The 23,172-nt window shown below is 35.7% G+C and overlaps 1 protein-coding gene across 1 annotated transcript; it reads right to left on the bottom strand.

Moving 5' to 3' along the window:
- Nucleotides 1-390: 390 nt before the first annotated feature.
- Nucleotides 391-4,716, bottom strand: LOC139852896 (uncharacterized). The gene is made up of 3 exons (XM_071842239.1): nt 3,491-4,716; nt 705-1,247; nt 391-612 (listed from the first exon to the last, which is right to left on the bottom strand). Exons 1-3 carry the CDS (start codon nt 4,364-4,366, stop codon nt 514-516), a joined length of 1,518 nt encoding a protein of 505 aa, XP_071698340.1. The 5' UTR covers nt 4,367-4,716; the 3' UTR covers nt 391-513.
- Between the last annotated feature and the right edge of the window lie 18,456 nt (nt 4,717-23,172).

The following is a 23,172-nucleotide window of genomic DNA, read 5'->3' as shown; positions in this document are numbered from 1 at the left end:
TGCCCAAAATAAAATTAATGAAACTGACAAAACACATGGTCCACATTGCCATTTCAAGATAGCTACTACAGTATTAATAATTGTAGAAATGTATGCAAAACAATTAATTTTGGATGCTTAACACATAATTCATGCTAAAAAGCATCATTACTTAGACTTGCTTTACATGCACGGCTTTTACCAAAAAACACATGTATAATGCAAAAACATGAATATTGCATTTAACCCATTTTGGGTACACGAAAATGAGATATATGAGCGCATATTGACAACTATTGCATTGCTAACAACACTAATATGAACTTAATGAGAGTGTTTATTGCGTGTAAGCCACAAAAGTTTATACATTAACAATCGCTAATCTAATGTGTCAGTGAGAACTTGAAAGGAACAACGAACCCGTGTACGATGGTAGCTATAAGTCCGTGGAATTTTCATTATAAATAAAAAAAAATTACATCAAATATTGACATAAATAAAAGTACCTTACAAGAAAATAAGCATTGCTTGCTACTATACTTCACTTATCTCACCATCGGCACACACGCCAACATCAACAACTAAACCTTTCCTCTTCGACTCCAAAACCCTACAACAGTTTCTCCTTGGAGACTGCATAAATTGAAATGAAATAAAAAATAAAATAAGATTATATGCGGGTTATATTTACGATGTTACATAAAGAAAAAATAAACTGTACTTACCCTATCCCATAATTGTGGATCCGGTCTTTTATATACGACAACTTTATCAAGATTTGAAGGCTCGGCCATCTTCCATTTGCAAGTAGGATGAGGTACACGGTGGCGTTCATATTCACTAATAGTCATATTTGTTGTAGAATTTAACCGAACCTTTGTCATGTAAAAAACAAACGGTTTTTGACAAGGGTTTCTAGCAACGGGACGTGTGTTGAATGCATATGCCGTGTAATCAGCTCTTCGATACCAATTTAGAAAAGTTCTCGATGGCATTTCCACTTCACGGGGAGACAAAATTCCTCTAAAAACTTGAATGGCAAACCCCCAAGAAACTGAAACCGTCCAACTCTTTGACGGGACGTAACAAATTGATTGTTGTATGAGCCCGGCTGAGTCGAGTTTCATTGGTTGCATTAGTCTTTTTAGGGCTTCGACGCGTGTCACTTCCGGGAAAATAGGCTCAACGACATCTAAGTGGTGCAATGAGACTAGTGGTGCTACCGGGTGAGCAGCAAGCAACCCAAATAAGTTCCCGTAAACATCATACTGAATGCAACAACACATAATTTTAGAACCATGATGTAATCAAGTTTACATAAGAAGGGCATCTTCATAAACTCGATAAGGTCAAAAGTTACACAAAACAAGTAAAATAATTGTAATTTTCATGGTATGGTTCAGTAGACGCAAGACATAAAAAATCAAGATAAATACAAGAATAATAAATTTTATGATTAGACCCATCACAATATGGGCAATCCATACCTCTACAAACGTACGAGTACCAAACTTTACATAAAAATGTAGGGAAAGGAACAGTAATTAACAAATTAAGGTAAAAAAACACCATAAGCCCAACAGCAACAGTACCATTCAATAATTCGGGATTCTGTAGTCACCATGTGCATCAATTGTTGGTGATTTTAGTGTCATCCAACGTACATTTTAGTTAGTTGCGATTTACTTGAATGCAGGTGTTAGCTAGTTTTACTTACCAACGGGTTCGGAGAGTGTGGAGTACACGCCCGTAAGAGTTGGCTACTAACTGTCGCGCAAAATGCGGGGGTCAAGGGGGCTGCGCCCCCTTGCGGGGTCCAAGGGGCAGCGCCCCTGGCGGGGTCCAAGGGGCAGCGCCCCTGGCTGGGGTCCCGCTCAAACCTCAACAGAATTTGCACTATTCGTTACATAGAAACGTTGCATCCGAATGAGTATAAGCGAATAGTTGCATCTTTTGGTATACCCGAATTTCCCGCCAAAATTGAAGGGTTACACCCTTTCGGTTTAACTGTTTCCTATAACAGTTTAATGAACGTTTTTGTTCATCATTCTGCATTCATCAAACCAACAGAAACACACACAAATTCTCTAACAATTTGATCAGTGATTTCGTTGCCCAAAACACTGATTGCGTTCTTGTTTGATCCCTATAAAGATTTCGTGCAACTGTGGCAATCGTAGGGTCGAAATACTTTATAGAGACAGTGATTACACGATTCAAGAACGAATCCGGCAGTCAATTCATATCCGATTTCTAACATCAATTATTGCCCAAATTCACAAATAGAGTTCCAATAACAAATTAAATTAAATTAAATCAAATCAAAGTTTTCCCTACCACAAAAAATACATTGAAAACAAATGTTGTTGGTCAGCTAAAAATCTTATGTCTACATCCATACATTACCTTCTGAGTAAGTTTAACATCACTAGACCCACAATAATGGTAAAACATTTTACAAGAAAAGGTACAAATAATCGGATTTTTAAGCAATTATAGCCGGGTTTGCAAATCTTGCAAATCATGTGGATAAAAGTTGTAAACTTGAGAGTACGTTGTGTCTGTTACCGCTTATGGAGCTCGATATGGCTCTGTAAAGTAGTTATTTAAGTTTCTGGACTTTCGGGAATAGGAGATTATTTATGTCCTGGGACATAAATATTCTACCTATTAAGACAGTTAACCAAGGTTGGAGAACTCGGATTTGGGAAGATATCGTTTGGACATTTTGGGGAGATTCCGGCATTTCGGGGAGATTTCAGGGAGATTTCGGACATTGACTTTTAGTTTGTTTAATATAAGTATGTGTGTGTGTTTAATTTCACGAGATTCTACGAGAAAATCGGAGAAATGACCAAGAAAATTCGAGAAATCGTGGCTTTGAAAATTCGAGAAATCGTGGCTTTGACCAAGTTTGACACTGTTGATCGAGATTTACATAATGAGTCTTGGCAGAAGTCATCCTAGAGTGTCAAATTTAATTTGACAAAGATTTAGTTATTGAATGGATGTAGGCATATTGATAATTTTACGTCCCCTACAACTAGTATTATGATCATGACGGTGTGCGATTCTTAAAACTGAATTTTGATTATGTTCTTTTACTAAACTTACTAATCGTGATCTAAATGGCATAATGTACTACCATAAATGTATGCCTATCAGTTTAACAGCTAAACTACCATTCGTCAGCAACAAAATCAACTATCTCCTCCAACAAAAAGCAATAAAAAAAAATGCTAAAAATGTAACTAACTTTAAGTAAAAGAAGTTAACATTACACCAAGAAACCTATGCCACTGACCATTATGCACAACCAAAAAAGCATGATTTATAACCCAATACTAAAAAGATCTAACACTCAATCTTTGACTACTATTAACTAAACTAGATCATCAATCTTTGACTACTTCAAGATTCAAAGTACAACTAAACTAGCACAATGTACAACCCAACATAGCAACAACAACAATAACATATACAGAAGAGGGTTTTCAGTTAACAAACTAACCTGATGAAAGCCAGTTTCTTTAGTAAGTGGAACACCAAGTTCAGCCATACAAGCCTGCATCCTATCATCAGAACCATACAAACCAGGATACCTCTGAATACATCTATCTTGCATCTTAACTAAAGCTTTAGCTAATGGATAGCTTATTGCAAAACCACCACCACCATAAGCCATCCCATAACTAAAATAAATATTTTGTAAGTGACTTTCTGACAAACTCCCAATATAATAAAACTGATTATGATCATATTTATTCAAAACCCTAACAAGATTATCAGTTATAAAAACTGTATCATCATCTCCCATCACAAACCACCTCACATTATCCATCCCTAATTTAATAGTCTCAGATATTATCCTTGATATCCTTATAGCTGACCTATGACCCTGTTTATTCTTATATGCGAAATGTGAAGTGTCACCGGAAATTTTCAACGGCGGCAGACCATCATCGATCTGGGTATTCACCGGATTATCTAACCAAACAATACCCCTCATTTTGTTCTCTTTTTTCCACCATAATTTTATGTAATTTTTCCTTTTTTCCCATAACTTTGCTGAAGCTGCAATCCCAAAAACTATATGTTTAAGCTCTGTTTTTTCCGGCGGAATGATCGCCGGCGCCGTCGGTAAATGGGTAATGTTGGGTATTGAATTATGAGTTGAAAAGATTAAATCTTGATCAGTACAAGAAAGAGTTGAGCTTGTGTTAAGAAGCTTAAAAGTGTAAACAAGATAAGTTGCACAAACAAACAAGATTAGGTAAAGCATAAATTTTGGATATGTGTATCCTCTGTTTGATAAAATGGGTGATGTTGTGTTGGATCTCATCTGTTCCCATATGATCTTTTCAGAATCTTTCTGAACTAGTTTCATAATGGGTGAAACAGATCTACGAAAATGAAACAAACCCTAGATGATAATTAACAAATCTTGAAGCTTTTAGCAAGAAAAATAAATTAGGGGTATTAGAAAAGAGTAAAGTTTTGATTTTTTTTATAAATTTTTAATTTGAAGAGCATGCAATGATGCCAGCTTGCACACTCCTAAATGAAGGTGAAAAGATGACTGCAATCGGTTGATAATATATGCGTATGTAAGTGTATGTACTCCGTATAATGTATGTATGAATGTACTTGTGTGTATATGAAAGTGTTATTGGTGTTTGTGCAGCAGAGAGAGAATGAAAGGGGTTAAGATTGTAAATTAAGAAGGATGGGTCGGTTCCACATGCTGAAGACAGATAAAATGTATGCAGATTTTTTGATGAGGAGTCTGGGATTTATGGTGCTTCGATTTAGTTTGGAAAAATTGTTCTAAATGAATTCTAACTTTCATTAAATTTTGATCGTACGCGGCTTTTAAATCTCTTATCTATATATTCATATAAAATTTTAAAATGATAATTTTTTATCTTTAATTTTCATAGGGATAGGGATGATATCATAATTCATAATTATATATTAATTTTATTAAAAAAATAATACTGAATCTTTTATAAAAGAAAATACTAATCTCTTCTAAATTATAATTTTAATTATGTCTTCATTAAGCTAATTACCTTTTAATTTTCATAAGGATGATGTCATAATTATATATTAAACCTCTCTCTAAAATCCTCCCCGTACAATTATTTCGTTTTACTTCCTTACCCTAACTTTCTTCAGCCGCCAACATATTGTCCTCTAGATCCTTCAACCATTTTTGTTTTGTATCCTCTCTGTTGTTCTGATTGCCGACCACCAGCATCTTGTCAGTGGTTTTGGTTTTTCTCGCTTTCAGTTTTAATAAGTGCAACCTTCGTGCCTTCTTTACCGGCAGTTTCTTTGTCTGCTCGGCTTCTTCGGTCACTCAACGACTTCCAGGCAACGATCTGAGTTAGTTATCCTACGGATCTGGGGTTTGTTTGGGTTCGGGTTCAATTTGCTCGCCGGAATCTTCCTCTCCGCTCAGCGAGGACGTCTTCTTTCTTATAGTGAGTGTAAGCGACGAATTCCGGCAGAATTCAACACTCTTTTAGGTCTGCTTTCGGTTTCGTTTTTGGGTTTGGGTTGATTTGATTGACTGATGATTGTTTGTTGCTTCGTGCTGAAATCCGATGGACTCCGACGGTCTGTTTGCTACATGCGGCTACTATCGGCGGATGGCGACTGCTAGCAGCCTTGATTGGTTATCGGCGGTCAACAATTGTTATGGTGGTTGCGAGATGTAGTGACCCGAACTTTTTCATGATTATATATTAAATGAAAACTATATTTGCATGATTAAATGTTTCCAACATGTTAAGCAATCAAACTTGTTAAGACTTGATTATTTGAAATGAGTTTCATGTAGACAATTGACCACCCAAGTTGACCGGCGATTCACGAACGTTAAAACTTGTAAAAATTATATATATATATATATATATATATATATATATATATATATATATATAGTTAACATGAACATGATATTATGATAAGAAAGTATCTCACTAGGTATATTAACAATGAGTTATATACATAAAATGAGACTGTTGAATTAAGAAAACTCGAAACGATAAATATAATGATTATCGTTATAACAACGTCTTACTAAATACATATGTATCATATTAAGATATTAATACACTATGTTTAACATCATGAAATGATAATTACATATATCATTAAGCGTATTAACAATGAACTACACGAGTAAGATGAGACTACTAACTTAAGGATTTCGAAACAATACATATATGTAACGATTATCGTTGTAATAATATTTTACACATATATATATGATATTAAGATATATTAATACACCATGTTAACATGTTAACAAAACAATTTAACATCTCATTTAAGTGTAATAACAATGGATCAATTACATTTAACAAGATCGTTAACTTAAAGGTTCCGAAACAACACTTACATATAACGACTAACGATGACTTAACGACTCAGTTAAATGCATATACATATAGTGTATTAAGATGTATTAATACACTTTTGGAAGACTTCATGACATATATCAAAGTACTTCTACTTAACAAAAATGCTTATAATTACATCCTCATTCATTTTCATCAACAATTCTACTCGTATGCACCCATATTCATACTCGTACAATACACAGCTTCTAAGATGTATATGTTATTGGTATATACACTCAATCATCAACACCTTAGCAGCACATGTGAGTCATTAAATGTAAGACCCAAATATTTATTGTACATAATGTATTTATGGTGTACGATGCGTGTATGAAGTTTACGTGTTGCTTGCTCGAACGCCGAAGGAAACTGGACGTTGTCTGAAGTGACAAGGTGTGTACGTATCCTTTCAACCCCAAATAAAGTTTATGTTAATGTTCCAAAGCCTTACCATTGGAAAGGAAATCTTATCACGTTTCCAACGATATTTGATTCATCGAAAACGGAGCTACGGTCAAAAAGTTATGGCCAAAACAAGAAACTGAAAACTGACCTGAAGGTTGGAGCGGCGCTCCACCTTTCGGCGCGGCGCGTCGAACCCGTCTGATGCAATTTTCAGCCTTTTTAAAAGGTCTAAATGAGGGGTACTTTGGTCTTTTCACTTGGGGTCGGTTTGGGGTCATCAAAACTGATCCATTGATCAGTTTGGATCACATCTCACTCATCAAACACTCCCATCCTCAAACCCTAGAGTGAGATTGAGTTCTAGTGAGAGAGAACTCCATTTGAAGAAGAAGGAGGTTGTTTCGGGTCAAACCTCAAGCATTAAAGTTGTTCTACTCGTCAACGGCATCATTTTGGCGGTATTGGTAAGTTCTAACTCCGAATTTCATTGTTGATTTTGCTATTCAAAGTTAGGGTTTGAACTTGATTTGTCGATAAACCCATTTAGACTCATGAATTGGGTTTAGTGATGCTAGTAATCGGGTTTATTGTTAGTGTTGGTGGATTTTGGGTTGGTGAACAAATTGGCCTTGATTAGGACTTGTAATTGGGTTTAATCACTAGGTTTAGTGATTATGGAAGTGTTGGAACACTTTTAGGTGTGTTGGTTGACTAATTTTGACTTTGGGTCAAAATTAGGGTTTGGTGATGATTATGACCCAATTGTCGAATTAATAAGGTTTATAAACTTAAAATGGATTAGGTTGAAGCATAGAACCGAGTTAAATATGTTTTGGTGTCAAAACTTGCTAATGGCGTGATATTGACTTCTTATGGGTCAAATTAGGGTTTAAGTGTCATTTTGGGCAAGATAGGTATTTAACACCTATGATGGGGTTTAATTGGCGTATTAAGACCATTCTCACTTGTGTTAGTGATTATTGGTTAATTTTGGGTGCGGTTTGTACTTGGAAGTGCATTTGGGTCAAATTTGCACTAAGTGTCAAATTGGGTTGGTTTGTAAATCCAATCTAAGTGTGTTGTTGAATTTGTGATAATGGAATAGGTACTTTCCATTGACGAGTTGCAGATTATTCGGTAGCATTCTTCAAGGCGACAAGGTGAGTGGTAATATCCTATATGCATATGTATGTGTAGGATGGGTGCGGGTCGGGAGAAGGGGTTCTCGCTTGTAGAGCTCGCTTCTCGTATAGGTGGAATAATTATATGTGTAGGTATATAATATATGTATTTGTGGTAGCGTGAAATGTGTAGTGTCGAGGTGTTAAGACACCACGTTTCATGTGACGAGTGATGTGTCGAGGTGTTAAGACGCCACTGGAGTGAAGCATCGAGGTGTTAAGATGCCACTCTAAGTAATTGACGGGTGAAGCATCGAGGTGTTAAGATGCCACTCGGGGTGAAGCATCGAGATGTTAAGGTGCCACCTAGGGGTGTAGTGTCGAGGTGTTAAGACACCACTCCGTAAAATAATGAGTGAAGCATCGAGGTGTTAAGATGCCACTCGGGGTGAAGTACCGAGGTGTTAAGGTGCCACCCTAGGGTTTAGTGATACGAGGTGTTAAGTATACTAAAGAATGTTATGAACATCGATGACTTGTTTCGCGAAGTCATTCCCTTGCGAAGATTTGGTTAACCATGGTTATTGTGATGTAAGCGTAAGCAATTATGCTATTCGAGATATTTATTTATATATATATTGTATACGTATAATGTTGTTTATATTAATGAATTGTTGTGATGTAGCTAACCCTCCGGGTGTGGCTTATTGGCGTTGTTCACATCGTCGTTGGTGAACTCACTTTATTTATTGTTAGCTTGTTGCTTAGTGATGTGACGGTATGCTTAGACTAGCTTGCCTTTATGCTTGGATGCTTCGGTATGCGGTATTTGATATTTGTGTGGCGTGTCCATTTTATACACATATATGTATGTAGTATGTTATCATTCACTAAGCGTTAGCTTACCCTCTCGTTGTTGACTTTTTATAGATTGCATGGATGCGGAGGCTCGGGTAAGCGGGGACTAGTGGACTCGCGTAGTTGCTTTAGAAGGCTTGCTTTTGGATTGATTAGGATTGTGTAGCGTATGAAATGTCCCGTTCTTATTGATTAAAAACGTTCCATATTAATTGATTTCGTTGCGAGGTTTTGACCTCTATATGAGACGTTTTTCAAAGACTCCATTCATTTTAAAACAAACCATAACCTTTATTTCATCAATAAAGGTTTAAAAAGCTTTACGTAGATTATCAAATAATGATAATCTAAAATATCCTGTTTACACATGACCATTACATAATGGTTTACAATACAAATATGTTACAACAAAATAAGTTTCTTGAATGCAGTTTTTACACAATATCATACAAGCATGGACTCCAAATCTCGTCCTTATTTAAGTATGCGACAGCGGAAGCTCTTAATAATCACCTGAGAATAAACATGCTTAAAACGTCAACAAAAATGTTGGTGAGTTATAGGTTTAACCTATATATATCAAATCATAATAATAGACCACAAGATTTCATATTTCAATACACATCCCATACATAGAGATAAAAATCATTCATATGGTGAACACCTGGTAACCGACATTAACAAAATGCATATATAAGAATATCCCCATCATTCCGGGACACCCTTCGGATATGATATAAATTTCGAAGTACTAAAGCATCCGGTACTTTGGATGGGGCTTGTTGGGCCCGATAGATCTATCTTTAGGATTCGCGTCAATTAGGGTGTCTGTTCCCTAATTCTTAGATTACCAGACTTAATAAAAAGGGGCATATTCGATTTCGATAATTCAACCATAGAATGTAGTTTCACGTACTTGTGTCTATTTTGTAAATCATTTATAAAACCTGCATGTATTCTCATCCCAAAAATATTAGATTTTAAAAGTGGGACTATAACTCACTTTCACAGATTTTTACTTCGTCGGGAAGTAAGACTTGGCCACTGGTTGATTCACGAACCTATAACAATATATACATATATATCAAAGTATGTTCAAAATATATTTGCAACACTTTTAATATATTTTGATGTTTTAAGTTTATTAAGTCAGCTGTCCTCGTTAGTAACCTACAACTAGTTGTCCACAGTTAGATGTACAGAAATAAATCGATAAATATTATCTTGAATCAATCCACGACCCAGTGTATACGTATCTCAGTATTGATCACAACTCAAACTATATATATTTTGGAATCAACCTCAACCCTGTATAGCTAACTCCAACATTCACATATAGAGTGTCTATGGTTGTTCCGAAATATATATAGATGTGTCGACATGATAGGTCGAAAAATTGTATACGTGTCTATGGTATCTCAAGATTACATAATATACAATACAAGTTGATTAAGTTATGGTTGGAATAGATTTGTTACCAATTTTCACGTAGCTAAAATGAGAAAAATTATCCAATCTTGTTTTACCCATAACTTCTTCATTTTAAATCCGTTTTGAGTGAATCAAATTGCTATGGTTTCATATTGAACTCTATTTTATGAATCTAAATAGAAAAAGTATAGATTTATAGTCGGAAAAATAAGTTACAAGTCGTTTTTGTAAAGGTAGTCATTTCAGTCGAAAGAACGACGTCTAGATGACCATTTTAGAAAACATACTTCCACTTTGAGTTTAACCATAATTTTTGGATATAGTTTCATGTTCATAATAAAAATCATTTTCTCATAATAACAACTTTTAAATCAAAGTTTATCATAGTTTTAAATTAACTATCCCAAAACAGCCCGCGGTGTTACTACGACGGCGTAAATCCGGTTTTACGGTGTTTTTCGTGTTTCCAGGTTTTAAATCATTAAGTTAGCATATCATATAGATATAGAACATGTGTTTAGTTGATTTTAAAAGTCAAGTTAGAAGGATTAACTTTTGTTTGCGAACAAGTTTAGAATTAACTAAACTATGTTCTAGTGATTACAAGTTTAAACCTTCGAATAAGATAGCTTTATATGTATGAATCGAATGATGTTATGAACATCATTACTACCTTAAGTTCCTTGGATAAATCTACTGGAAAATAGAAAAATGGATCTAGCTTCAATGGATCCTTGGATGGCTCGAAGTTCTTGAAGCAGAATCATGACACGAAAACAAGTTCAAGTAAGATCATCACTTGAAATAAGATTGTTATAGTTATAGAAATTGAACCAAAGTTTGAATATGATTATTACCTTGTATTAGAATGACAACCTACTGTAAGAAACAAAGATTTCTTGAGGTTGGATGATCACCTTACAAGATTGGAAGTGAGCTAGCAAACTTGAAAGTATTCTTGATTTTATGAAACTAGAACTTTTGGAATTTATGAAGAACACTTAGAACTTGAAGATAGAACTTGAGAGAGATCAATTAGATGAATAAAATTGAAGAATGAAAGTGTTTGTAGGTGTTTTTGGTCGTTGGTGTATGGATTAGATATAAAGGATATGTAATTTTGTTTTCATGTAAATAAGTCATGAATGATTACTCATATTTTTGTAATTTTATGAGATATTTCATGCTAGTTGCCAAATGATGGTTCCCACATGTGTTAGGTGACTCACATGGGCTGCTAAGAGCTGATCATTGGAGTGTATATACCAATAGTACATACATCTAAAAGCTGTGTATTGTACGAGTACGAATACGGGTGCATACGAGTAGAATTGTTGATGAAACTGAACGAGGATGTGATTGTAAGCATTTTTGTTAAGTAGAAGTATTTTTATAAGTGTATTGAAGTCTTTCAAAAGTGTATAAATACATATTAAAACACTACATGTATATACATTTTAACTGAGTCGTTAAGTCATCGTTAGTCGTTACATGTAAGTGTTGTTTTGAAACCTTTAGGTTAACGATCTTGTTAAATGTTGTTAACCCAATGTTTATAATATCAAATGAGATTTTAAATTATTATATTATCATGATATTATCATGTATGAATATCTCTTAATATGATATATATACATTAAATGTCTTTACAACGATAATCGTTACATATATGTCTCGTTTAAAAATCATTAAGTTAGTAGTCTTGTTTTTACATATGTAGTTCATTGTTAATATACTTAATGATATATTTACTTATCATAGTATCATGTTAACTATATATATATCCATATATATGTCATCATATAGTTTTTACAAGTTTTAACGTTCGTGAATCACCGGTCAACTTGGGTGGTCAATTGTCTATATGAAACATATTTCAATTAATCAAGTCTTAACAAGTTTGATTGCTTAACATGTTGGAAACATTTAATCATGTAAATATCAATCTCAATTAATATATATAAACATGGAAAAGTTCGGGTCACTACAGTACCTACCCGTTAAATAAATTTCGTCCCGAAATTTTAAGCTGTTGAAGGTGTTGACGAATCTTCTGGAAATAGATGCGGGTATTTCTTCTTCATCTGATCTTCACGCTCCCAGGTGAACTCGGGTCCTCTACGAGCATTCCATCGAACCTTAACAATTGGTATCTTGTTTTGCTTAAGTCTTTTAACCTCACGATCCATTATTTCGACGGGTTCTTCGATGAATTGAAGTTTTTCGTTGATTTGGATTTCATCTAACGGAATAGTGAGATCTTCTTTAGCAAAACATTTCTTCAAATTCGAGACGTGGAAAGTGTTATGTACAGCCGCGAGTTGTTGAGGTAACTCAAGTCGGTAAGCTACTGGTCCGACACGATCAATAATCTTGAATGGTCCAATATACCTTGGATTTAGTTTCCCTCGTTTACCAAATCGAACAACGCCTTTCCAAGGTGCAACTTTAAGCATGACCATCTCTCCAATTTCAAATTCTATATCTTTTCTTTTAATGTCAGCGTAGCTCTTTTGTCGACTTTGGACGGTTTTCAACCGTTGTTGAATTTGGATGATCTTCTCGGTAGTTTCTTGTATAATCTCCGGACCCATAATCTGTCTATACCCCACTTCACTCCAACAAATTGGAGACCTGCACTTTTTACCATAAAGTGCTTCAAACGACGCCATCTCAATGCTTGAATGGTAGCTGTTGTTGTAGGAAAATTCTGCTAACGGTAGATGTCGATCCCAACTGTTTCCGAAATCAATAACACATGCTCGTAGCATGTCTTCAAGCGTTTGTATCATCCTTTCACTCTGCCCATCAGTTTGTGGATGATAGGCAGTACTCATGTCTAGACGAGTTCCTAATGCTTGCTGTAATGTCTGCCAGAATCTTGAAATAAATCTGCCATCCCTATCAGAGATAATAGAGATTGGTATTCCATGTCTGGAGACGACTTCCTTCAAATACAGTCGTGCTAACTTCTCCATCTTGTCATCTTCTCTTATTGGTAGGAAGTGTGCTGATTTGGTGAGACGATCAACTATTACCCAAATAGTATCAAAACCACTTGCAGTCCTTGGCAATTTAGTGATGAAATCCATGGTAATGTTTTCCCATTTCCATTCTGGGATTTCGGGTTGTTGAAGTAGACCTGATGGTTTCTGATGCTCAGCTTTGACCTTAGAACACGTCAAACATTCTCCTACGTATTTAGCAACATCGGCTTTCATACCCGGCCACCAAAAATGTTTCTTGAGATCCTTGTACATCTTCCCCGTTCCAGGATGTATTGAGTATCTGGTTTTATGAGCTTCTCTAAGTACCATTTCTCTCATATCTCCAAATTTTGGTACCCAAATCCTTTCAGCCCTATACCGGGTTCCGTCTTCCCGAATATTAAGATGCTTCTCCGATCCTTTGGGTATTTCATCCTTTAAATTTCCCTCTTTTAAAACTCCTTGTTGCGCCTCCTTTATTTGAGTAGTAAGGTTATTATGAATCATTATATTCATAGATTTTACTCGAATGGGTTCTCTGTCCTTCCTGCTCAAGGCATCGGCTACCACATTTGCCTTCCCCGGGTGGTAACGAATCTCAAAGTCGTAATCATTCAACAATTCAATCCACCTACGCTGCCTCATATTCAGTTGTTTCTGATTAAATATGTGTTGAAGACTTTTGTGGTCGGTATATATAATACTTTTGACCCCATATAAGTAGTGCCTCCAAGTCTTTAATGCAAAAACAACCGCGCCTAATTCCAAATCATGCGTCGTATAATTTTGTTCGTGAATCTTCAATTGTCTAGACGCATAAGCAATCACCTTCGTTCGTTGCATTAATACACAACCGAGACCTTGCTTTGATGCGTCACAATAAATCACAAAATCATCATTCCCTTCAGGCAATGACAATATAGGTGCCGTAGTTAGCTTTTTCTTCAATAACTGAAACGCTTTCTCTTGTTCATCATTCCATTCAAATTTCTTCCCTTTATGCGTTAATGCAGTCAAGGGTTTTGCTATTCTGGAAAAGTCTTGGATGAACCTTCTGTAGTAACCAGCTAGTCCTAAAAACTGGCTTATGTGTTTCGGAGTTTTCAGGGTTTCCCACTTTTCAACAGTTTCTATCTTTGCCGGATCCACCTTAATACCTTCTTTGTTCACTATGTGACCGAGGAATTGAACTTCTTCCAACCAAAATGCACACTTTGAAAACTTAGCATACAATTCTTCCTTCCTCAATACTTCTAACACCTTTCTCAAATGTTCACCGTGTTCTTGGTCATTCTTTGAGTAAATAAGTATGTCATCAATGAAAACAATGACAAACTTGTCAAGGTATGGTCCACACACTCGGTTCATAAGGTCCATGAACACAGCTGGTGCATTAGTTAAACCAAACGGCATGACCATAAACTCGTAATGACCGTAACGTGTTCTGAAAGCAGTCTTTGGAATATCATCTTCTTTCACCCGCATTTGATGATACCCGAAACGTAAGTCAATCTTTGAATAAATAGACGAGCCTTGTAGTTGATCAAATAAGTCGTCGATTCTCGGTAGTGGGTAGCGGTTCTTGATGGTAAGTTTGTTCAACTCTCGGTAGTCGATACACAACCTGAATGTACCATCTTTCTTCTTGACAAACAAAACAGGAGCTCCCCACGGTGATGTGCTTGGTCGAATGAAACCACGCTCTAAAAGTTCTTGTAATTGGCTTTGTAGTTCTTTCATCTCGCTGGGTGCGAGTCTGTAAGGAGCACGAGCTATTGGTGCAGCTCCTGGTACAAGATCTATTTGAAATTCAACGGATCGATGTGGGGGTAATCCCGGTAATTCTTTCGGAAATACATCAGGAAATTCTTTTGCGACGGGAACATCATTGATGCTCTTTTCTTCAGTTTGTACTTTCTCGACGTGTGCTAGAACAGCATAGCAACCTTTTCTTATTAGTTTTTGTGCCTTCAAATTACTAATAAGATGTAGCTTCGTGTTGCCCTTTTCTCCGTACACCATTAAGGGTTTTCCTTTTTCTCGTATAATGCGAATTGCATTTTTGTAACAAACGATCTCGGCTTTCACTTCTTTCAACCAGTCCATACCGATTATCACATCAAAACTCCCTAACTCTACTGGTATCAAATCAATCTTAAATGTTTCGCTAACCAGTTTAATTTCTCGATTCCGACATATATTATCTGCTGAAATTAATTTACCATTTGCTAATTCGAGTAAAAATTTACTATCCAAAGGCGTCAATGGACAACTTAATTTAGCACAAAAATCTCTACTCATATAGCTTCTATCCGCACCCGAATCAAATAAAACGTAAGCAGATTTATTGTTAATAAGAAACGTACCCGTAACAAGCTCCGGGTCTTCCTGTGCCTCTGCCGCATTAATATTGAAAACTCTTCCGCGGCCTTGTCCATTCGTGTTCTCCTGGTTCGGGCAATTTCTAATAATGTGGCCCGGTTTTCCACATTTATAACAAACTACATTGGCATAACTTGCTCCGACACTACTTGCTCCGCCATTACTCGTTCCGACACCATTTGTTCCTTTCGTTCTGTTAACCCCTGGTCCGTAGACATCACACTTCGCCGCGCTATGACCATTTCTTTTACACTTGTTGCAAAATTTGGTGCAGAACCCCGAGTGATACTTTTCACACCTTTGGCATAGCTGCTTCTGATTGTTGTTATTGTTGCGGTTATTATTGTTATTAAGATGATTGTTGTGGTTGCTGTTGTTGTTGTTGTTGTTGTTGTTGTTGTTGGGCCGTTTGTTGTAGTTGCGATTGATGTTGCGATTGTTAGGATAGTTGTTGCGATTATTGTTATAATTGCTGTTGTTGTTGTATTGGTGATTCTTATCACCGTTTTCCTCCCACTTTCTTTTGACTTGCTTCACATTGGCCTCTTCAGCAGTCTGTTCTTTAATTCTTTCTTCAATCTGGTTCACTAGTTTGTGAGCCATTCTACATGCCTGTTGTATGGAGGCGGGCTCGTGTGAACTTATATCTTCTTGGATTCTTTCCGGTAATCCTTTCACTAACGCGTCGATCTTCTCTTCCTCATCTTCGAATGCTCCCGGACACAATAGGCACAATTCTGTGAATCGTCTTTCGTACGTGGTAATATCAAATCCTTGGGTTCGTAACCCTCTAAGTTCTGTCTTGAGCTTATTGACCTCAGTTCTGGGACGGTACTTCTCGTTCATCAAGTGCTTGAATGCTGACCACGGTAGTGCGTACGCATCATCTTGTCCCACTTGCTCTAGATAGGTATTCCACCATGTTAACGCAGAACCTGTGAAGGTATGTGTAGCGTACTTCACTTTGTCCTCTTCAGTACACTTACTTATGGCAAACACCGATTCAACCTTCTCGGTCCACCGTTTCAATCCGATCGGTCCTTCGGTTCCATCAAATTCCAAAGGTTTGCAGGCAGTGAATTCTTTGTAGGTGCATCCTACACGATTTCCTGTACTGCTAGATCCAAGGTTATTGTTGGTATGTAGCGCAGCCTGTACTGCGGCTATGTTTGAAGCTAGAAAAGTACGGAATTCCTCTTCATTCATATTCACGGTGTGTCGAGTAGTCGGTGCCATTTCCTTCAAAATAGTTAAATGGAACAAGTTAATCATACAGAATATTAAGAGTAGTTAATAGTATTTTGTAGCATAATATGAACTCATTTATAAAAGCTTTTTCTTCATATTAGCGTTTTATAAGTTTAAATTCGGGTAGTACCTACCCGTTAAGTTCATACTTAGTAGCTAATATACAATTCAACTACTACAATTCTATATGAAAAACTGATTATAATAATATATCGCGTTCAAACTTTTACACAATATTTTACAAACTTACAATACCGCTTATTTTACATATAGCATGAAATATAGCACACAATAAATTTGATACAAGATGGTTGTGAAGATAATTCTAGCTAGTACACAAGTCGTTCAGCAAAGGCAATAAAGACACGTAATTCATACGTCCAGAAACAAGTCATGCATTCTGGTTTTACTAGGATTACTTCACATCCTTGGTCTTGTGGAACATAACCGTTATGGCCGTTGATAAGACAGCGTGTTGTAACGTCGTCAAAGGGACGAGGGTTACGTAATGTCCAACAGTCCCGTAACAATCTAAAAACCTCATTTCTTACCCCAATTACCGACTCCGTCACTTGTGGGAACGTTTTGTTTAATAGCTGTAGCCCGATGTTCTTTTTCTCACTTTGGTGAGAAGCGAACATTACTAACCCGTAAGCATAGCATGCTTCTTTATGTTGCATGTTAGCCGCTTTTTCTAAATCATGAAGTCCTATATTCGGATACATTGAGTCAAAATAATTTCTTAACCCGTTGCGTAAAATAGCATTTGGGTTCCCCGCAATATATGCGTCAAAGTAAACACATCGTAACTTATGGGTTTCCCAATGTGATATCCCCCATCTTTCAAACGAAAGTCTCTTATAAACCAAGACATTCTTGGAACGTTCTTCGAATGTCTTACAAACTGATCTCGCCTTAAATAGTTGTGCCGAAGAATTCTGACCGACTCTAGACAAGATTTCATCAATCATGTCTCCGGGTAGATCTCTTAAAATATTGGGTTGTCTATCCATTTTATGTTTTTATACTGTAAAATAGACAAGAGTTAGATTCATAAAAAAAAATACTTTTTAATACAAGCAATTTTTACATATATCATAAAGCATAAGCACACTATATTACATATATTACACCACACGAATACAACTATCTTATTCCGACTCGCTTGTTTCTTCTTCTTCGGTTTTGGTTCGTTTTGCCAAGTTTCTAGGGATATATGATGTTCCCCTAATACGAGCCGTCGTTATCCACATTGGTTTACAAAAACCTGGTGGTTTAGAGGTTCCCGGGTCATTGTTACAACTTAAGGACTTCGGGGGTTGACGATACATATAAAGTTCATCGGGGTTTGAATTAGATTTCTCTATTTTTATGCCCTTTCCCTTATTATTTTCTTTTGCCTTTTTAAATTCAGTTGGGGTAATTTCTATAACATCATTGGAATTCTCGTCGGAATCCGATTCATCGGAGAATTGGTAATCCTCCCAATATTTTGCTTCCTTGGCGGAAACACCATTGACCATAATTAACCTTGGTCGGTTGGTTGAGGATTCTCTTTTACTTAACCGTTTTATTATTTCCCCCACCGGTTCCGATTCTTCTTCCGGTTCCGATTCTTCGTCCGGTTCCGATTCTTCTTCCGGTTCCGACTCTTCTTCCGGTTCCTCTTCGGGAACTTGTGAATCAGTCCACGAATAATTCCAATTTACATTTGACTCTTCATTATTATTAGGTGAGTCAATGGGACTTGTTCTAGAGGTAGACATCTATCACATAATATCAAACACGTTAAGAGATTAATATATCACATAATATTCATATGTTAAAAATATATAGTTTCCAACAAAAATGTTAAGCAATCATTTTTAAAGAAAACACGGTCGAAGTCCAGAATCACTAATGCATCCTAACAAACTCGATAAGACACACTAATGCAAATTTTCTGGTTCTCTAAGACCAACGCTCGGATACCAACTGAAATGTCCCGTTCTTATTGATTAAAAACGTTCCATATTAATTGATTTCGTTGCGAGGTTTTGACCTCTATATGAGACGTTTTTCAAAGACTGCATTCATTTTAAAACAAACCATAACCTTTATTTCATCAATAAAGGTTTAAAAAGCTTTACGTAGATTATCAAATAATGATAATCTAAAATATCCTGTTTACACACGACCATTACATAATGGTTTACAATACAAATATGTTACAACAAAATAAGTTTCTTGAATGCAGTTTTTACACAATATCATACAAGCATGGACTCCAAATCTCGTCCTTATTTAAGTATGCCACAGCGGAAGCTCTTAATAATCACCTGAGAATAAACATGCTTAAAACGTCAACAAAAATGTTGGTGAGTTATAGGTTTAACCTATATATATCAAATCATAATAATAGACCACAAGATTTCATATTTCAATACACATCCCATACATAGAGATAAAAATCATTCATATGGTGAACACCTGGTAACCGACATTAACAAAATGCATATATAAGAATATCCCCATCATTCCGGGACACCCTTCGGATATGATATAAATTTCGAAGTACTAAAGCATCCGGTACTTTGGATGGGGCTTGTTGGGCCCGATAGATCTATCTTTAGGATTCGCGTCAATTAGGGTGTCTGTTCCCTAATTCTTAGATTACCAGACTTAATAAAAAGGGGCATATTCGATTTCGATAATTCAACCATAGAATGTAGTTTCACGTACTTGTGTCTATTTTGTAAATCATTTATAAAACCTGCATGTATTCTCATCCCAAAAATATTAGATTTTAAAAGTGGGACTATAACTCACTTTCACAGATTTTTACTTCGTCGGGAAGTAAGACTTGGCCACTGGTTGATTCACGAACCTATAACAATATATACATATATATCAAAGTATGTTCAAAATATATTTGCAACACTTTTAATATATTTTGATGTTTTAAGTTTATTAAGTCAGCTGTCCTCGTTAGTAACCTACAACTAGTTGTCCACAGTTAGATGTACAGAAATAAATCGATAAATATTATCTTGAATCAATCCACGACCCAGTATATACGTATCTCAGTATTGATCACAACTCAAACTATATATATTTTGGAATCAACCTCAACCCTGTATAGCTAACTCCAACATTCACATAGAGAGTGTCTATGGTTGTTCCGAAATATATATAGATGTGTCGACATGATAGGTCAAAAAATTGTATACGTGTCTATGGTATCTCAAGATTACATAATATACAATACAAGTTGATTAAGTTATGGTTGGAATAGATTTGTTACCAATTTTCACGTAGCTAAAATGAGAAAAATTATCCAATCTTGTTTTACCCATAACTTCTTCATTTTAAATCCGTTTTGAGTGAATCAAATTGCTATGGTTTCATATTGAACTCTATTTTATGAATATAAATAGAAAAAGTATAGGTTTATAGTCGGAAAAATAAGTTACAAGTCGTTTTTGTAAAGGTAGTCATTTCAGTCGAAAGAACGACGTCTAGATGACCATTTTAGGAAACATACTTCCACTTTGAGTTTAACCATAATTTTTGGATATAGTTTCATGTTCATAATAAAAATCATTTTCTCAGAATAACAACTTTTAAATCAAAGTTTATCATAGTTTTAAATTAACTATCCCAAAACAGCCCGCAGTGTTACTACGACGGCGTAAATCCAGTTTTACGGTGTTTTTCGTGTTTCCGGGTTTTAAATCATTAAGTTAGCATATCATATAGATATAGAACATGTGTTTAGTTGATTTTAAAAGTCAAGTTAGAAGGATTAACTTTTGTTTGCGAACAAGTTTAGAATTAACTAAACTATGTTCTAGTGATTACAAGTTTAAACCTTCGAATAAATAGCTTTATATGTATGAATCGAATGATGTTATGAACATCATTACTACCTTAAGTTCCTTGGATAAATCTACTGGAAAAGAGAAAAATGGATCTAGCTTCAATGGATCCTTGGATGGCTCAAAGTTCTTGAAGCAGAATCATGACACGAAAACAAGTTCAAGTAAGATCATCACTTGAAATAAGATTGTTATAGTTATAGAAATTGAACCAAAGTTTGAATATGATTATTACCTTGTATTAGAATGACAACCTACTGTAAGAAACAAAGATTTCTTGAGGTTGGATGATCACCTTACAAGATTGGAAGTGAGCTAGCAAACTTGAAAGTATTCTTGATTTTATGAAACTAGAACTTTTGGAATTTATGAAGAACACTTAGAACTTGAAGATAGAACTTGAGAGAGATCAATTAGATGAATAAAATTGAAGAATGAAAGTGTTTGTAGGTGTTTTTAGTCGTTGGTGTATGGATTAGATATAAAGGATATGTAATTTTGTTTTCATGTAAATAAGTCATGAATGATTACTCATATTTTTGTAATTTTATGAGATATTTCATGCTAGTTGCCAAATGATGGTTCCCACATGTGTTAGGTGACTCACATGGGCTGCTAAGAGCTGATCATTGGAGTGTATATACCAATAGTACATACATCTAAAAGCTGTGTATTGTACGAGTACGAATACGGGTGCATACGAGTAGAATTGTTGATGAAACTGAACGAGGATGTAATTGTAAGCATTTTTGTTAAGTAGAAGTATTTTGATAAGTGTATTGAAGTCTTTCAAAAGTGTATAAATACATATTAAAACACTACATGTATATACATTTTAACTGAGTCGTTAAGTCATCGTTAGTCGTTACATGTAAGTGTTGTTTTGAAACCTTTAGGTTAACGATCTTGTTAAATGTTGTTAACCCAATGTTTATAATATCAAATGAGATTTTAAATTATTATATTATCATGATATTATCATGTATGAATATCTCTTAATATGATATATATACATTAAATGTCTTTACAACGATAATCGTTACATATATGTCTCGTTTAAAAATCATTAAGTTAGTAGTCTTGTTTTTACATATGTAGTTCATTGTTAATATACTTAATGATATATTTACTTATCATAGTATCATGTTAACTATATATATATCCATATATATGTCATCATATAGTTTTTACAAGTTTTAACGTTCGTGAATCACCGGTCAACTTGGGTGGTCAATTGTCTATATGAAACATATTTCAATTAATCAAGTCTTAACAAGTTTGATTGCTTAACATGTTGGAAACATTTAATCATGTAAATATCAATCTCAATTAATATATATAAACATGGAAAAGTTCGGGTCACTACAGCGTATCCCCAATCGCCATGCTCGACCTTTATTTTGTATTACAAATCATGTGGTTGAAAACTTGTATTTTCGTACGAAAGTCGTAAAACGACCGATGTGGGCCCGGTCTTCGTAAAACTAATTTTATTAATGGAACGTGTTAGTTCTACATATATTAATGTATGGTTAAAAGCGTTTTGTCTAAATACGTCGGGAAGTGGTCAAACATTTTCGCATTTCATGACTTTTTGGACAGGCCACTTTGGCGCGCCGCACGGCCATATGGCGCGCCGCGCCATGTGCTGTACCAGCAAAAAAAAAAAAATTCTGCGTTATTGGTTGGTTAACGGGTTGGGTTGTTACAAGTGGTATCAGAGCATGGTCTAAGGGATTTAGGTGACTTGAGATAGGTGCCTAGCCTTAGACTTGTGTGTGTGCTTAATTGTTGCGGGACTTGTAGGATTACGGGTCGGAATGGGTTTAGTTAGTGCCTTGTTTATAGATTGACTAACGTGCATATTAGTAATGCGGATATTATTAATATATTATTGTGATGTGATAATAATTCTCGCGTGTGTTTATATCGCGTAGGATTTTGTTTGTGCTTTGTTTATGTTGCGATTGCATATATCATCGAGCGAGGCGGTCATTGTACTAACGAGCCGATACGGCGTGTATGCGTAACAAGGACTTGCAAACCTTATTACGGGTGCAAATCGTGTCTAGCAAGTGATGTACAACGAGTGTTTACCAAGATGGGACGGTGTTGTGCGTGTGGTTTATACGTTCGTGATCTAATCGTTTGCATTCCTTAGAATGAAAACGGAAGATGCATGCGGAACGAGTGAGCCTATTCACAAAGGGAAGGATGAGTTAACGTTAAAGATTGAGGCTGTGTTTGAACGATATGTCTCGATTTTCACCGGCAGAGTTAGAGAAGTAACCAAGGAGTTGGTCGAAGGACAAATGACGAAAGTGGTCCGAGACCAAGTGACTAAAGTTGTAAAGGAAGAGTTTGAAAAGAGGTTTCCCAAACCTCGAGGTAGCAATGATGAAGATGTACTTGCAAGGTTAGGATTACACGGTGCTCATGGTAAGAGGGCACGAAGTACGCCTGAAGGCGTCAGGAATGTGAAGAAGAAGAGTAA

Source organism: Rutidosis leptorrhynchoides, chromosome 6 (assembly GCF_046630445.1).
Source record: "Rutidosis leptorrhynchoides isolate AG116_Rl617_1_P2 chromosome 6, CSIRO_AGI_Rlap_v1, whole genome shotgun sequence".
NCBI classification, from domain to species: domain Eukaryota; kingdom Viridiplantae; phylum Streptophyta; class Magnoliopsida; order Asterales; family Asteraceae; genus Rutidosis; species Rutidosis leptorrhynchoides.
The sequence above is the reverse complement of the archived record's forward strand: the minus strand, read 5'-3'. Positions and strand labels throughout refer to the sequence as shown.

Bases quoted from the DNA above. Each gene is read 5' to 3' on its own strand.
- LOC139852896 (XM_071842239.1), bottom strand. From the start codon at position 4,366: ATGAAACTAGTTCAGAAAGATTCTGAAAAGATCATATGGGAACAGATG. The intron at 1,248-3,490 runs GTTAGTTTGTTA...TGTTGCATTCAG, and splicing joins AAGAAACTGGCTTTCATCAG to TATGATGTTTACGGGAACTT. The intron at 613-704 runs GTAAGTACAGTT...CAATTTATGCAG, and splicing joins ATCCACAATTATGGGATAGG to TCTCCAAGGAGAAACTGTTG.